At 38.2% G+C, this 19,325-nt stretch overlaps 1 protein-coding gene across 6 annotated transcripts in view; it reads right to left on the reverse strand.

Annotated features, from left to right (window-relative positions):
* Positions 1–4,997: 4,997 nt before the first annotated feature.
* LOC126284672 (mucin-19) overlaps positions 4,998–19,325 on the reverse strand; it is a 518,756-nt gene continuing 504,428 nt past the window's right edge. For all 6 annotated transcript variants that reach the window (XM_049983785.1, XM_049983781.1, XM_049983782.1 and 3 more), the window contains one exon: positions 4,998–7,075. In XM_049983785.1, the coding sequence (XP_049839742.1) occupies positions 6,996–7,075 (80 nt within the window). In that variant the 3' untranslated portion in view covers positions 4,998–6,995. The remainder of the gene's footprint in view (positions 7,076–19,325) is intronic.

The following is a 19,325-nucleotide window of genomic DNA, read 5'->3' on the forward strand; positions in this document are numbered from 1 at the left end:
ATTGCAAAGGAATTTCCTTTCACATTGTTGAGAGTCAATTTCTCTACTTCAACACTTAAGACAAACTTTTTCTGGGGGCTGTTTGAACACAGTGCAATCAGGGCAGCATCTGTACCTTTGTTCATTGCTTAGAACATATCTGAATGAGTCATTTTCAAACAATTTTTCCATAGCTTAAGTATCTCTCAGACAAAAAATATTTCATTTGGGTTAAGATATGTTTATGGTGGTGTTATCAGTATAACATATAATCAAAACAAGTTTAATTACACAGGGTATTCAATACATCGGTACCTACTTAACAATAACATATTTAAGGGCGAACACCTTGCAGAGTAAAAAACAACAACAACAAAAGTAGTGCCTGGTACGTACCTCGTCTTTTCATCCACAACGAGAAATTTACCTTGGCAAATGGTGAACACGGTCACAGTTTACATTAAAATTTTCAAAAATGGTGTTTTCTTATTTGTCTATAATTAACAATTCTTTTAACAGTGAGACTGCAATTCACAAGAAATCAGTCAAGGTAATGTCATCTGCTGGTGTCCCAGATCGCAAGATCACCCATGCCCGACCTCCATTGGCTGGCTCAGACCAACATATTACGAAATGGTCCTTAACAATGTTTGGCCGATTAGCAGACTACTTATAGGATGGCCAGAATTAATGTATCCAGCCTATCAACTGCTGCTGCAAATAGATGTTCTAGGCACTCTTAATGTCTTGCTCATACCAGTATGACAGGGCTTCCTGGCTACTTGCAATAATAGGGTGACAAGAACCTTACGAAGACATGCCAGTGCATCCAATCGTAGCCTGATACACCTCCAAGTAGTGTTATAGACCACATCGAAATCCTTAGATTAGCTGCTTGTTACGGTGATGAACCCCCTAGCAGATACCTTCACTCCTAATGATACAACAGGTAATTTTATCAACAGTATTGTGCTCTTAGTCAAATCCGTACAGGAAGGAATTAAGTAACTGCAGATTCAAGAGCCTTGACGAGATATTAATCATGAACTCTGAAGTCTTTCTCCCAACGCTACTCATGACAAACACCAAGATAACAATGGCTTGTACAAGCACTCTCAGATTGTGGACAGGGAATTAATCACACTCTAAAACTAGAATGTAATGTTTGTCACCAGTATTCATGTAGAAAACCTCATTTTTGTCTACTACTGACTTGCACTGTATCTCTAGCAGTTAAGGTGCAACAGATAGTAATGTTACTATCACACTTACCTGAGTAACATACAAAAAAAAAAAATAATTTTGTTAGTATAGATGAATGATATTCCACAATGATACATCTTTAACTGCATAATATGAGATTTCAGTCAAGTTTGAACTCTAGATCTCTCATCAATAAACTTTCGTAAATGACTATGCAATACTGAATACAAGCTTTTCTCTCGCACGCACGCACGCGTGCGTGCAGAGGGAGGGAGGGAGGGAGGGAGATATGAAAATTGCACATGATCGGATGTCACTAAAACCATGCACTTGCACACTTTGGTTATATAAACTAATTTTTGTGTGGATTTTCATATTAACTTTTAATTTTTTCATCTCATGCACCGAAAGTTTCATTCCAAAGCAAACCTGCATGTTAAGGGCAGATATAGGACAAAATTGTGAAAAAATTAGAAGTTTTTTTTAATTGCGTAATTTGTTAGATTTTGGCTAGAACTATGTTTTAAATAGGTTTTTCTGCACCCGCCATACCATGACTTTCTATGCTGTAATCCACACCACCTCTACGCTAGAAATTTTTGGGGCTTTAATTTCTTGTTCACACAATCAAAACTGCATACTAGTCTATAAGGCTCTCGGAAAGATTAGCTCTGCTTGTTCCTTTGTTTACAACATCCCTTTTAATAGTATGTGCTACAAATTTATTTCAGTTTTTAGTTTTGCATATATCAACTTTTCTTGCTCCATATGGGTTGTAACAGTGGATGCATATTCAATGAAGTGAGAAAATGGCAAATTTCACTTGTAAAAGGTACAGAAAATTTAAATACAGTGTTACCGATGCTCCTCCAAAGTGTGAAGAATGATTTTCAACAAAGTCACAGAGTTCATCGATGAAAATTAGTGAAAGAATTGACGTTGTGTACAGTGCCAAAGATGAGTTTTCCAGTGAATTTAGGTTAACTGACTTAGAACTGCTTGCCCAGATGATTTAACGTTTTATGTGGTAACTGTGGGTCAAAGGGTCTCAGACTGCATGATGACAGTGACAGAACTGGCTTTGTAAGTAATATGCATATTTTGTGTAAAAGCTTGTAAATATGTTCTGTTCTGTTCTGTTCAGTTGAAGAATTCTGCTCTCCACGGAAAGATATACAAGGCGAATACAAGATTGTGTTACACCATGCGATGCTTACATGTATGCGAAGAAGGCACAAATTTGTTTTGTGCTGGATGAACCAGTGACTAGATTCAGGGATTACAACAGAACACTCCTCCCTCACTGCTCTTGAAGTTTAGTGCAAGGACGACATGAGAACAGCTCTTGAGGAAGCTGTAGGGGTGAAGGACACTGCATAGTGGAGACAGATTTGTGTGTTTCTTGTAATTGAACCTGGATGAAGAGAGGTCATGCATCACTTCACAGTGTATCTCCAGTCACTGGAGTGGATACAGGGAAAAATCTTTAGACTTCGAACTAATGAGCAACTATTGCTTTCAGTGTGAAACAAGAAACAACAATGACAGCAGTGAAGAAGAAAGGCAGCAGCAGGAATACAAGACAGTGTGCAGTAAAAATTACCAGGGTTCAAGTGGTCAGATGGCAGCAGCTGGAATGCAACTAATATTCCAAAAGTCAGCTGAACAATATGGTGTTAGGTATGTGAAATATCAGGATGATCGAGATTCCAGGACTTCAAAGACTGTTTCTGAGACCAATCATTATGCCTCACGAACTAAACTTTAAAAACTGGAATATGTGGGGCATATTCAAAAGCAAATTGGAGAAAGGTATCTCTGAGTGAAAAGAAATGAAATGCAAGAAATTAGAATATGGAAAGCCATTGGGAAGTGTTAACAGACTGCCAAACAAGAAAATTCACACTTTCCAAATTTGTTATGGACACACTATCAGGGATAATTAACAATGTGAAAAAACGCGGCAAGCTGTGTGGGCAATATTCTTACACAAACGATCCACAGGTAATAATCCTCAACATATCATGGTACAAATATCTTCAGGCAGAAGCCAGTGGAAAGCCATATACCAACAAACATGGTTCGTCACTGTTTTAGGTGTTACAAAATCAACTTTCAGGTACCTAGCCAATTCGTAACTGCTGAAAACGTATGTACATGGGAAACACAGAATACAAATGAGAGCTACTATAACCTTATATGGATGTGTTGTCCAAAAACAGTATTTGTCTCCTCAATTGTTATGAGGATAGCTGTATGTGATGCACATCTAGCGATTGGTAGTGGAAGTGTAGGTAGAACTAAGTGCCTGCAGAGATTAGGCTTCTATCCAGGTGCATTCGCACTGAAGACGCTCAGAAGCATCAATGAAACTCGACTGGACAAAGCTCAGGCAGTAGAATAAAAAATGCAGAAGTTGGCTAGGCAAAGCAGGCAGGGGAAGAGATTCCACCAGGAAGACAAGGAAGAGGAAAAGATTATGAATATGGACTGCATTAGTCACTAAAGGTACAGCTATACTGTCAAAAATTTAAATAAAATCTTTAAATGCTAACTGCTTTAAACTGACTTTTTTTTTGGGCTATACTCCACTTTTCCTTAGGAACCATAAAAGCTGACACCCTGAAATTTTACAGGGTTCTTAAGAATTACTTACTGAATAATCATATGCAGGGGAAGATGGAGCAGTCCCAGTTAACACGAAACTGAAAAATTAATTTCAAAGCAACTATGACCTTCAACAAAAATCTATTCCACACAGTTTCCATTAGCCTCTTACACTGATGTAAACAGTGAAATTCCAGCTTTATTGCTCTGTCAGTTTATGAGGAAAGGTACATTATAGAAATAATGGCAATAAAAAAATTCAAATACTTATAAAATGTATGTTGATGCGCATTTTCAAACAAAAATTGCAGTGAATACAAAGCATTATGTTGTACGTAATAGCTTCAGGTTCTACTGGTTTTTTTTTTTTTTTGCTCTGCATCTGTTGTACGCAAGTTTGGCCATCACCAATTTTGTGTGTGCGCGTGAGCGTGCGAGCGCGCGAGCGCGAGCGCGAGCGTGCGCGCGCCTACCCACAAGAACAGAATCATTACAGCACTGACAAATCTGGCTTCTATTCGAAACACTGAAAATCGCTTTCTGGTTATGACTGGCAAGATAATGTCACCCCACTTGTGTTGCACATCTTTTTGGTTGAATCTGTTGATTTGGGTGTAATTTTTGGCTTTGAGGTCTCCTCACAGTGGATGCAATCTGTTAGAACATTCTAGATGCTTACCACAATGCCAAATTTCTGTATTCCCATATTATTAAGACAATCAAGAAATTTATGTTCAGTGTAGAACTGGGTCATCCCTCTTTTACATGAAGTGGTCATATCCTATAACCGATTAATACAAATTTTGCTTGTTACAATGTACAAGTGTGTGTGTGTGTGTGTGTGTGTGTGTGTGTGTGTGTGTGTGTGTGTGTGTGTGTGTGTGTGTTATTAAAACAGTTAATATTAAAATACACGTTTTCATCCTTTGCGTGCCACCTAGTGCAATGAGAGTATACAGTGTGTAAAGGGAAATTTATATATGGTTAGTCCAACTTAATTATTTATAACTTCATAGGAACACGTTTTGTAAGCCTCAATTAAAACAGAAATTGTACTCACAGAATTTGACTCAATTATCATTTAACGCAAATATGAAATATAAAGTACAGTCATATCACAGTACTGGAAATACATAAAGGAAACAAGGAAAAAGGGGAAAAGGGAACAACAGAACAACAGCACCTCTTATAAGAAAACTGTACAAAGGTTCTAGAACAAAGACTTTACTGCATAAATAAAGAAACCAATGCATGTAACAAAGTTATGCCAATTATCTGAAAATGCCAAAATAAGTTTTCAAAATCTGTCCATTACAGGATCTTCCTCTTATAAATTTAATAAACAGTAAGAACAATTTTGAGTACCGACTGTAGAATATGTATGGGTGTTTTCGAATGTGCAGTTTTAGAATCAAACAGCCTTCAACGTTTTTATAAATTACTATTTCTGTCTTGCAAAACAGATAAAGACTGGTATGGTTAACAACCAAATGATTAAAATGGGCTCAATATACAGAAGACAATACAAACATAGGTTTTTACACTTCTCATATGTCTACCCTCTGTACACATGAGATCCATAAGTTTGTAAACCTTTCCATTCAAAGTCTGTTTTAACATTTTGCTGCTCTTCAGACAGCTTGAAACTTTTATCAAGCATAAGAGCAGAAGATGTAAACAGCCTTTATGCAGTCATTATTTTTTTACTTTATTTTAGACTTACAATGTTTCATAGACTGCTGGATGTGAGATAGCACTCACACATATAAGGTCTGATGAAATGCTTAACTGTGTCGCGAAAGCCATTTGCTATTTATAACATCAGATATATCTTGCTTAATTTCATGATTTTATCATTATTACTCAAAACTGGAACTAACAACATGATTTCACATGTCTTGTGGTAATAACAAAGATAGTATTTAGTAACGTCTTTAAAAACTTTGGTCGTGGTAGTCAGTATTAAGCAATTAAATATTTTAAGTAAACCAAAGTATGAAATCAAACTCATTATTCCGTAAAAGTCTGATACCACAAGATTTGTGATTTGTTTTCCGGAGAGGGCCATCATGTTACAACCGTTAACATATACAGTTTTAACATAGTTCCTACAACTTTAAAAAGCAATTTTTGTTTTTTCTGTGGTTCCAAAGCACAGATAAATTACATCTGCAAAAAACAAAAACAGAATACACGAAAGCCACTTCATTCAAATCTCAGTTTCTGACTGCTAATTGTTGCTGTCCATTTCACTAGTATATTTTTACACAAGTTAGCTGTGACATTCAGACAGCGCTGCCGATGTCATACAACGTGTGCCTCTTCACTGATGACACAATATCAGCTTCGCTTGCCACACTCAAAAGTCTTCACGATCATTTATCCACAAAAAATGTTGATTTTAGCAGGAAAACTGGTATGTGCATTTTCGATTACACATAATATATGTACATACAAACTGATTACATTCGACAGGTCCATGAACCTATAAACTCATAACATGCAAACAAATCAATTTAAAACAACTGCCAACAACAGTTTTTGCTTTCATTTTCAAAAAGTTACAAAGTAACTTCCTAACACACAATCACACTCACACACATCTGCTCACTCACTCTCCTCAGTATACCCAGAACGTGCGATAATTTATCACTTACTATCACATGCATTCCCCTTCAGGCTGCTTAAATATAACACAATGAATAACCACTGCCTAACAGTCATCTTCCCAGTTTCTCGTAATATGGCGCACAAAGCAAAGCAACTTTATAATTTTCATTTGTGTTATTTTATTGTCTTAGTTTTGCGTCACTTTCTGGGATACGGACAAAAAATACATCCTCAATAATGTGAAGTCTGTCACTTTGCTCTTCAGTGTGGCACAACAGTTTTCAAAATACTATTCACTATTAACTTCCCCAACACTCTCACTTCGGCACGTACAAACACACATTTCAGCAATATTTAACAATAACAACATGCTGAAATATACCTCTATAACACTCATCTGTGACAAACTGTTGAATTCTATGAGCTCCTATTGGTAAATTCACAGTTTTAAATGCAAGTTACTTGCCTGAAGCCCTTTAGTTCCTTGCAACAAGAAACTAAGGAACATAAAAACGCAAATATATGCACAAAAAAGAAAGTTACAATGCACAAATAGCACTGTATTTTATAGCAAATCACAGCTTATATGCACTTTTTCATTGTCCACTGTAATACCGGACTTTGGCTCCAGACTGTACCGCTGTTGATGACATCTCCTTCAGAACATCATCCCATGCTGAAAGAGAGAGTTTGAACTAATTAAAAAAGACACAGTTTCACACTGAAGAAAGAAAACACACATCAGTAATGTTGCTGTAATGTTTCTTATACATCTTTAAACCTCTTTCTACTGGAAAGTTATCTACAAGCATTTTCTCTCTCCTGCATAAAGTTATACATTTCAATATCATTAAGATAAAGATAAAATCTACGTTATATTAGCCAAAAACATGTTTGAAGACAGTGAAAAAAGGCCCAATGAAATTGGCAATGTCATAAACAACAGAATGCTATTCAACTCTAAATTTCAAAGACATGTTAGTCCTACAGAAGCTTTTAATGAAGGTCTTCAAATGTTAACTTTAGTATACTGCATGAATCTCTTGTCTTTTTCATCCTACATTCCCTTAAGATATCTTACTTTCTTATGTAATTCTCCACTAAGAAGGAGAATAATAGCAAATATGAAAGGCTCCAGTTACAATTCCATTTTCCGCCTGCATTTTGGGCTTTACATAATTACCTCTCCCTCACACTTAAATAGCAGTGTCACCGAGGCCAGGCATACACTTCACTTGCTCACTATACGAACTTGCAGCTCAGTGAAGACTTGCCAGCCTTGTTAACTACATAATGATGCAGCAGCACTGTATCTTCAGCACCATTGCTGAAAGCTGTTTTGTTGGACTCTCAGATAGCTACAAAAATTGATTAAGTAATTCCTGTTCAAGCCAAAGGATAACTAAACAATGTTGATAAGCTACAGAGGTCAGAGGTTCAGTACTCAGTTGGTCCTAAGATTTTTCTACCACTTACAGATTTTCATGTCTGGCCATGATTTTATGTATATAATACATGCAAAGTTGCACCGTGGTTCAAAGTCCATATTAAAATATAGGTGCCCCTTAAACTTGCATGTCAAGTCAGTACAAAGACCTGCGAAGACAAAGATAAGCCAACATGTAACAGGATTGTGCCCACGGGGGTCATCAGTATAAAAATAAAATACAGTATTATCCGACTACTTGAGCAAAAGAACTTCACACCTCCACACACAGCCCTTATTGTGATAAACCAAACTTGCTCCCTTCCCAATTTGTTACAATTTGAAAGTGTAAGGGAATAGTAGGTCTCCATTTAAAAACACCATGAAACAAAGATGTCAAAAGGAAATATTTTATAACTCTTTTATTGCAACTGGATTTAAGGTTGTTAATGCCCAAAATTTTGCAAGGCGTAGGGACAGTATACGTATATTTAAACTACGGCAACTCAGAATGAAGTTGCACACATGCAGCAGCAACTATTGATTGTTTACTTTATCCTACGTAAACCAATCAGGCACATGCCTGTCCAGTATCCTCCTCTCACCCAGGTACCTGGCCAATTTTCCCGAACTCCACTAGTTTCCCTGGCCTCTCTCCATCCTCCCCCTAAGTCATTTTCCTTCACTCTTCTTCCTTCCCCTTCAACTCTTCTGATAGTGACACCACTTTGTCAGTAAACTGTTTTATTGATTCAATTACTTATATCTATATTGAGCGTTATTCTCATTGACAGAATATACAATCAATTCATTCTTTACTCTCATCAAGAGTCACGTATCTCTATTTTGCTGTCATCCATCTTTACACCTAACTCTCACTTCCTTACAGTAACGGTACTGCCGTTGTCTATGAAGCCACAATAAATCGACTCATTCAGTAGTCTTTATTGTGGCTAAAAGCATACGAAAATGGCTTCACAACTGGAGAGGAGAAACTGTTTTCTAAGTCAGTGTTGTAATTCCAGTTTTGGCTGGAAAATGATCCGCAGGTGTTTTTTTTTTTATATATATATATATATAAATACTCAATTACACCACATATCTTCAACAATAATGCTCCACATTTTTCAAAATACTGACCATGAATATCTAAACTTTTCGATTAACTGCAACAGTCTGCAGTATCAGTGTACATTTCTTTGCTAACACCTTTCAACATCTTTAAGGATGTTGTGAGCCTTTTCATCTGAATGAAATTACTGTCACTGTCAGGACAGGTTTTTTGTCAAAGTTAACAAGTCTAGCAACTGTATACTAGGGTACTCTCAAGGTACAACATGAAATTACTTCTTTGGTTTTAGGCAGCTTAGCGTTAAAAAAGAAATAGCTACGCAACAAACGTCATAACATTCTGTACTTCTGGAGACATGAGAAACAATGTACAGAGCGACTTTATTTCATGTTCACAGCCATATAACCAAGTTGGGTATGGGCAGGTGCTTATTGTTTCCATCAACTAAGCAGGCTATTCCCCAACTCAAGAAATGTGAATGTGTGGCATCTACAGCAATCACAATTTATAAAATGTCTTTGACTATTGTGTCATGCTTGAACAGATTTCACATTAAAACCCAATGATTCATCCCCGTATGCGGAGGACATTTTCAAGGGGGATTGTAGCTTGATTGTGTGTGCAGCTCCAGGAACCCCTCAGTCTTTGTTACAGTGCAACTGAACTGAGCAAAATTTTCCTGAATGTCCTGTCCGATACAGAACTTTATCAAGTGCGTTGACAGTTTTAAAAACTTTGTCAGTGAGGTCTTTATTCGGTGAATGCCGTAAGTCATTAGTCTTACTGTGATATATAGTAAACTGAGTAAAGACACCACTGACAGAGTGCTTAGAACTGTTACACTATTGATAAAAAATGTGCTGTATCAAACAGAACATTCAGAAAAGTCTGTTCAATTCAGTTGCACCGCCATCATCACTTTATGGGTGCTGAAGGTGCATGAAGAGTGTGTACCTCTTAAGACCTATCGTTAGTGTCACTGGTTCACCCACCTATTCAATTGCCAAGTTCTGGGAAACATTATTACACTCATCTGTGGGCTTATTGGATTCCTATATCAAAAATTCCCCACGTGTTGTAAGTAAATTATTAGACAGCATAATGCTCCAGCTGAAGGGCACAATAGTTTTGATATGCATTATACTTACTATGATTCTGCTCAATGAGGTGTCGCAACAGCTGAACCACATTTCCCCTCCCAATATTGCACAGAAGTACTGCCTCACAACCATGTATTTCAAACAGAACAATGGGTTCTACAAACAGATAAAATGGCTATGGGAAGCCATGTAAGCCCAGTCACATCAAGTTTCTTCATGGAAATGTTAGAGGGGCATGCATTTTCCAACAAAAAGCTGAGTATTTGGTTCTGTTATGTGAATGATGTGCGTGTTTTTCTGAGGCACTACTGAGAGGAACTAAGTCATTTTCACAGGACTCTCAACAAGATTAATCCACAGATTCAGTTGAGCATGGAAGAAAAGGCAGGATGGAGATTAAATTTTCTCGACATGCCAGTTTTCAAGAAAGATTATGGTAGCTTAGGCCACACATACCAAAAACCTTCACATGGAAAAGCATTACCTAAACCAGGATTTAAACCACTACCAACAACAACAAAAATAAAGCATCATAAAAATAACGGCACATAGGACAAGGAACATCTGCAAACCAGAGCTGCTTGATGTGAAATTAAAACATCTCAGTAATGCAGTGCTCAAAAATGGTCACTCATCTGCCGAGGTAAAAGTTGAACACAGCTGCACAAAAGTAGTAATGATGCCAAGCACCTGTGAAATTTAAAGTTTTCTTGCCTTTCATTAAGGACATTACTGAACACCTAGGAAAAAAAATCTTGAAAAAACTAATCACAGTACTCTACAAACCCACCAAGAAGATACAGAATCAGCTAAAACTGACCAAGGATGCTTGCAAACTGCTGGAAGAAAGTACAGATTTATAGGATTCCGTGTAGTTGTGGGGATGTGTACATGGGCTCTATAATAAGAACAGTCAAACACTGAAAGAGCACAAGAGCAATTGTAGAAGAGGTAGATGAACTGTGGCTCTGCAGCTACAAGACCACCACATTTGTTTTGGCAAGACTAAAGTACTGACAGCCACAAGCAGGTACCATGAAAGGCTATACAGAAAGGCCATAGATACTTACAACATCCCAGGAATTTTGATAGAAAGGAGAAAGACATTTAAGTGAGTGACATCTGGATCTCAGGGCTGAATATGTGTGTCAGTCTTCCGTCATGGGGGGATAGCAATAGCGGTCAATGGCACCCAACGAAGACCAATTGGGCTCAGGTATTTCAAGCATGCAACACCATGCTACTACGTGGGAACATATGTAAACGGAATTGTGCTGCCATCAGTAGCGAGCCTGGGAGTGAAATAGACATTCACAAAACCTACAGTCCCCTTTGGAATGGTCTTCCACAGATGGGAATGGAACATTGGGGTCACTTTATAAATAGGAATGTGACATTTCCAGCCATGAAAGTCCACCCGGGGCTGAACCGCACAGTAACCCTGAAAGAGTGGTTCGGTGTAAGGCGGTGGAGGGCTGAAGTGGACTGCAGTAGTCTTCGTGGGGTTGTGGACCACTGCGGCTGCGACGAGGTCAGAGCCTCTGTCATTTCTAGGCCCCCAGTTAACACACAATACAACTAAAGAATTTTCACATTTCAATAATCTTAATGTAGGTTCTTCTGATAATTCTTCTGATAATATTTCTGACTGACCATCACACATTATACTTTTAGCCATACACATCTAAATATGTAAAAAGATTATGTAGTGTTATAGTGTAACAGGATACTGTGGGTCACGACCTGTTCCACTGAATGAAGAATTGTCGCACCTGTTAAAGACGTTTAAGTAAAGTATGGGGGTGTAATATCGACAGACATACTGTGTGTACCAACAGAGAGTGTATACAACAAAAGATGTAGCTGCAGTGTGCAGAGGACAGGAGATTGCTGAGTACTTGCTGAGCTCCTGGTATGCAGTCCATGTAACCAGAGGAGGCACACACAATAAATAGTATTAAAAATATCTTAGGAGGGAAACAAATGATTATTTTTATTGTAATTTAAGAAAGTGTTATTACTGTGGGATTGGTGGCACTCTAGTTTGAGTTCTCATGGAGAATTAATGTCTTAACATTATGTTAATGGATTGAATTATAAATGCACTTATGCAATAAACACATGGAAATGAATGGTTGAAAGTCAAAACACATGTTCAGTTGTCACTTGATAATTTCGTATAAGCTATTACTTGGAAAGCTTTAGCAATTTCCTACAGCAGAGCAGATGGGTCTGAGAATCTCACACGGGTGTGGCACAGCATGGTTGGTCCACAAAATTCTACATGGCACCCAGAATTACATACTAGCCACATACGTAAAAAAAGGTAACTAACTCTGACTCTAACAGAACATTGCGACACACACAGTACAGGAGGCAAGTAAAATAGTATTGAGCGATACCAAACTAAACTGAACCAACGAACATGACAAACCCAAAATGGGTATTTGTTTATTTTTCCACTAAGCATGTATACAAAGAAGATTAAAGTTGCTACAGGCAACAAGAAAACCAACTAAGATACAGAGCTATGCAGTTAGTTGTGAATTTAAAATGAAAATTGCTAACCAGTATCAATTATATTACAGTGTCATTTGATGTGAAAAAGGGATAAATCACATTCCAATTACTGACTAGAAAGAATTTCAACGAAGATCTTATATGTGAGACACCGAAATCTTCAGTACTGCAGCATGCTACATTTCAACAGAACAAGCAGAGACCATCTTCGACCACGGATGGCCACACTGCCATCAGCTGGCACAAGCAGCCACCATTTGATGAGATGCTACATATGTTGAGCAGTTTATTGTCAGATTTTGTGTGTGTGTGTGTGTGTGTGTGTGTGTGTGTGTGTGTGTGTGTGTGTGTGTGTGTGTGTGTGTGTCAGCTATAAGAAAGAAGTCCATACACTAAGTCATTTACACACACACACACACACACACACACACACACACACACACAGTTATGACCTACTGCCTATTGTGACAAGGCATGGCTTCAGAAACAAACGTGTGGCTTTGGAAACAGAAATAAGTGAGATTTTTTAAGTAGCTGAAGTAACAACTGGCTGATAACAATATACAGTTAACAGCATTAATAAAAATTAGAAGAAACTAGTACTCACGTAATATCAGATTTAAAAGATGAATTGAAAGAAAGTAATCACAAAATTTTTTTGACACTTTATACACTAGATTCAAGACTGAGCACAAATTTCAAAATGTTATCTTTGACCTGACAGACAAACTGGATACTATAAATACAACAACAGTATTTGAAGTTAAATGCGAAACAGGATACCATGCAAGAAACTATTTCTAGTAAGGTAACTGAAGCAGTAAAAAAAAGGACTTCACAGCTCAGAAAACAGAGCAGGCAATGAAGTTAACAGATATTGACACAAAGGTTAACAGTCTCACAGAAACTTACCTGATAAAGTACATCAAATAAGAGTTTAAGCAATATTTTCATAATTTTAGAGTTAAGTTTGACAAAGTACAACTGGAGATTTCTAATATGAATATATGGATGCACTCTTTAGAGCACAACAAGCTCTGAAATAATGACAACACACTTAACACTCTAGAAATCAAACTTCAAAATTTTGTAAAAAGTACAATGAGTTTACAGAATAGTTCAATCACCTTGGAGGGTTTCTTCAAAAAGTGTGACGACGATGGACTACTCTCGTGACGTAAGGAGGACACGGACAAATGACAAAATTCAGTTGCATCACATTTTCGAGGGGAATAAAGACTACATCAATGCAATAATGTACGAGACACTAAATGAATCACATAAATCACTATGAACGAACCCAGTGGGTTATCGATGTACGTCGAGAACACTTGCATGAAAGAAATACAAATGAAAACAGTTATCTATACAACAGGGCAAGGATAGTGAGTAGGACAGAATACCTAGAGAGAGGAGAAAGGGGGTGTTGAAATTATAACAGAGGAAAATTTGAGGTAACATATTAACAAACCTCTTGGTTCTCGTTTAATAAAACAAAGATGCTGACCAGTATTGTCTGACAAAAAATAAGGTCTACAAAGAATGTGACTCATGGGATTGGATATTATGCGGGTAGACAGATCCTGGAACAGAAATCGCCCCTACCACTTTTATGAAAATAGTTGAGGGTGGGTCACTTTCACATACAAATAGAAGTAAGTTGTGATACTACCTATAAAAATGGGGGTGCTTCAGCTATGACACAATAAAGAATTTAAATAGGAGTTAGAGGGAGAGGAGGATATCGTACGAAACTAGAAAAGGTAATTAAGGAGATTTATATATCCTAAATGTAATTTGAAATATCAAGATCTACTCTGTTGTTGATACACAATATATAATGAGATTTTCACTCTGCAGCGGAGTGTGCACTAATATGAAACTTCCTGGCAGATTAAAACTGTGTGCCGGACTGAGTGTTAACACAGTTTTAATTTGCCAGGAAGTTTCACAATATATGACGTTCTTGCTCTTAAATATAAGAAACCTTTCTATGTTATAAGCCAATAAAATGAAACATGAAGCTAACTCTAAAGAAAGAAATATGAAGTTATATTTTCCTTATCTGTGAGGCTATCACTCACTCACTGTGTACCAGTAATAAATCTATACATAATAATATTATAATATATTAAAAACAAAGATTCCAAGACTTACCAAGCGGGAAAGCGCCGGCAGACAGGCACATGAACAAAACACACACACACACACACACACACACACACACACACACACACACACACACACACACAGAATTACTAGCTTTCGCAACCGGCGGTTGCTTCTTCAGGAAGGAGAGGGAAAGACGAAAGGATGTGGGTTTTAAGGGAGAGGGTAAGGAGTCATTCCAATCCCGGGAGCGGAAAGACTTCCCTTAGGGGGAAAAAAAGGACAGGTGTACACGCACACGCGCGTGCGCGCGCGCACACACACACACACACGCACACGCGCGTGCGCACACACACACACACACACACAAGCAGACATATCGATGCGCGTGCGCGTGCGCGTGCGCGTGCGCGTGTGCGTGTGTGTGTGCGTGTGTGTGTGCGTGTGTGTGTGCGTGTGTGTGCGTGTGTGTGCGTGCACCCGCGCACGAGAGAGAGTGTACACCTGTACTTTTTTTTCCCCCTAAGGGAAGTCTTTCCGCTCCCGGGATTGGAATGACTCCTTACCCTCTCCCTTAAAACCCACATCCTTTCGTCTTTCCCTCTCCTTCCTGAAGAAGCAACCATCGGTTGCGAAAGCTAGTAATTCTGTGTGTGTGTTTGTGTGTTTTGTTCTTGTGCCTGTCTGCCGGTGCTTTCCCGCTTGGTAAGTCTTCGAATCTTTGTTTTTAATATATTTTTCCCATGTGGAAGTTTCTTTCTATTTTATTTACATCATTAATAATATTATAAGGAACACTTATTAATGGTGTAACAAAATAATACAACAATTGAATGTAATGAGTAGAAAGTGACAACGCGCACATGCGCACACACACTATTTACACAGTAAACATGTATCAGAAAAATTGGCAAGAAAACATTAGGTTTAAACAATGCATAAAATTGAAAGAAACGCTGTCAAGCTTACTAAAATACAGCAGACACTTTATCCCTACTTTTTAGATTACAAAAACTCTGTCATTGCTTTTTGGCATAATGAAGACAGTCTGTTATATGACGCATAGTTGCGCCATTGTCTCAAACATCAAATCAGGAGGGGAAGCAGTGGGCTGTTGCTCCAAATAACGTAGTGCTAGGTCAAGGGCTTCTGCTGTGTCACTGTGTGGCACCAGCTCTCCTTTGTCACTTTCAGGTTCATTGTCACTTCCGTCACAGCAGTCCACTTCTTCCTGTCTTGAGTCACAGCAATTAAATCAGTGTCAATAAGGTTCTCCCCACATGCCCCATCCACTTCCTTCCACTCATCCATGTCTCCCTCACTAGCTTCTTCACATCCAAGGATTGCCTGTATCTTTTGTAGTAGATTTTTCTCTTCATTTTCAACTATGCTGTCTTGAAATTCAAGACATGTCCACAGTTTTCCCCACGATTTTCTCAGAGTACTTTCTTAAATATTCTGCCATGCCTCAGCGGCCCAATAAACAACATCCTTCACATTGGTCTTTTTATTTTGTCCACTAAACGAATGCTTTATCTTGGATCAGCATTCTTAAAAATTGTTTTCTGTAAATAGGTTTTAATGTTTGCAGTAGACCCTGGTCCATCGGCTGTAGAAGTGGTATAACATTCGGCAGCAAAAACTTTGCCAAATTTCTCCATCACCTAATTCCTCAGTGCTGGGGTGAGATGACATGTTATCAATCAAAATGATTGCACAGGGAGACATGATTTTTTAGAAAACCGTCTAAAGAGGAACAAACTGTCCGTGAAACCATTCTTTGAACAGCTTACCATCCATCCGTCCATCCATGCTTTTTTTCTGGTTGCGATAATATATGGGCAGGTACTTCATGTTGCAGTTTTTAAAAGCTCTGAGCCTAGCAGATTTGATGATCAGCATTAAAGGCAGCTTGTGATTACCAGCAGCATTGCTGCACGCTAATAAAGTCACACGATCATAGCACATTTTAAAACCTGGAGCATGGTGGTCCACTTTTGATGCCAGGCTTTTTGTTGGCAATGCCTTAAAATTAAGGCCAGTCTCGTCAGCATTATAAATTTGTTGGGGAGAATACTTCCCCCTCTTATTTTTTCAAACTCACCCAAGTATTCCCTCGCTGCATCACGGTCAGAAGAAAGCCTCTCTCTGCTAATTGTTAGCTGACTGATTCGACGACATTTTTTTAATCTGTCCAACCAACCCGTACTCGCACTAAAAGACTTATCACCATTAATTAACTTGTTCAGGTAAACAGCCTTCTCCTGAACCAGTGCTCCACTCAAAGGAGTTCCCCTTTCTCTTTCTTGCATAACCCAAAGGAAAAGATCTTCATCCACTTTATCGTACTGGGACTGTTTCAAAGTCTGCCGAATTTTCGATTGTTTTCCCGAAGACGTTGCACAGGATTGTTCAAGTTTCACTCAGTTTTTCTTCCAATCACAAACGATTGCTTTACCAACACCCAGTTCTGTCACCAGTTTAGATACATTCTCACCATGGTCTATGCACTTCAAAGCATAAAGTTTTTCTTTGAGAGTTTACATTGTATGTGTCCGTTTACTCATGACGAAAGTAAGTAAACCACTACACCTGAACGAATACAGTACAACTGTCACACATGCTAGCAATCAATAATTAACATAACCAAGCGCTTTGTGAGCCAACTGGCAGTGCACTGACCTCAGACACTACAAAGGTCTCAACAATGCACAACAACAAGGGCAGGGAGTGAGAGTGAGCCATTGTTCCCACTCTTGTTACCATGGTGTACCTACTTATCTGCCTGGTATAAGTCAGTCTAGAAACTCGTCACCATAATTTTGGCTAATCCGAACAAGGTCCGGTCCCAATTAGTTTAGGTTAGGTTAGCGGGATTCTACTGTACTTCCTAGGCATCTGATACACAGCCCAGACAGAAGAGGTGTACAGAGAAAAGAAAATAATGGAATCTCTTTGGAGAAAAACGAATGATTTTTTTATTGTAATGTACGAAAATTTTTGTATTATTGAGACTGGCAGCACTCGTTTGAGTTCTTATAGGCAAAGAATGTATTAATGTCTTGTGACTGACCTGTAAATGCAGTTACGCAATAAACATCTGGAAATGGATGGTTGAAAGTGAAAATGTGTGTTACTCATCATTTGATAATCTGGTATAAGCTGTTAGTTGGAAAGCATTACCAATTTCCTGCAGCAGAGAAGATGTGTCTGGAAAGTGCACACGGTTGTGGCACAGCATAGCTGGTCCACAAAATTCTACACAGTGACCAGAACTACAGACAAGCTAGATTTGTCATTAAAAATAACATTATGTAATCCTTTAACAGAACTTGTGGCCATATAGCAGGCTTGTGAAGTAGTACTGGGTGATACCAAACTAAACCGAACCAACTAACATGAACAAAACCCAGAATGGACATTTTATTTATGCTTTAAGGTACAAACTACAAGCATGATAAAATTTCGTTTAACAAGTATTTACAGAGTAACAAAATTGAGAGACAAAGAAGCCCCCCCCCCCCTCCCCTCCACCCTTCTTCAAGTAACAATTTATATTTGTGGGAAGATGGTTGTAACACTGAGCACTTTAATTTAGATGACTAATACAGCCTCTGTAGATGAATCCGTAAACAATCTTTGAATCACTACTTTTCACATTACATGTGACTACGTATCTAGCAGAAACAATAACACGCCGAAAAGATCTTCACACAATTGGCATAGTTGTATCTCAAAAACAACATATGATCACATACGGCAAGGCGTGTCAAAAAATGTCTTCACTGAAATTTTCTGTCATTTCTGAACACCTCACCCTAGCAAGAGATTTTACATCTATATAAAGTTGCTTCTAAACTAGCATTTGCTTCCCATAAGGCAATCTTAAAGAACAAGAACAAAACAATACACAATTTAATGGTACAAGTAAACTGTTTTTACATACAAAAGCTCCAATCATCAGTGAGATTCAATAAAGAATAATTTTTTACTGGCCTTAATTTCAACCACCCATGAATAATGGGCTCACCACGACAGGATGGAGTGACTTGACTGCCTTAACAATACAGCCAGCCATACTATATGTTCAGCTATGATGGAGGTATATATAGGGAGAGGCCATACTAACCTATGGTTCCTGAACAGGGGCAGGCAGCAGGCTTTTTAGTAGTCACAGGGGCAACCACCTGGTGGATCTAGCTTTGTAACATTAGCCAATATGGTCTTGTTGTGGTGGTACTGCAAAAGGCTTAAAGTAAGGCGAGAAACTATGGCCATTATATTCCCTGACGACATGCGTCTCTACTGTATGCCTTAATTTTTGTGGCATTCTTTTGGGTAAAATATTCCACAGGAAAAATGTGGGTACTGAGGTGGGGGACTAAAAATGACGTCACCAAGAAAAACCGAACCGTCATTCAATGGGTAGGACCGTGAAATGTCAGCTCCCTTAATCGGATAGGTAGTTTACAGAATTTAATTAATGAGATATGGTTAAGTTGAAGATAGATACACTGGGAATTAAACAGGTTGATGACAAAAAGAAGAGCACAGAGGTTTCAATACCAAATCAAAGAACAACTAATGAGGGAATAAGGTCAAATAAGAAAATAGGAATGTCAAGTGCATTTAACTTTACAACTAGAGTGAAACTGGATGATACATAATCCAATGTCAAGTAGAAGAAGACAGCATAAAC

This window comes from Schistocerca gregaria, chromosome 8, assembly GCF_023897955.1.
Source record: "Schistocerca gregaria isolate iqSchGreg1 chromosome 8, iqSchGreg1.2, whole genome shotgun sequence".
Taxonomy (NCBI): Eukaryota; Metazoa; Arthropoda; class Insecta; order Orthoptera; family Acrididae; genus Schistocerca; species Schistocerca gregaria.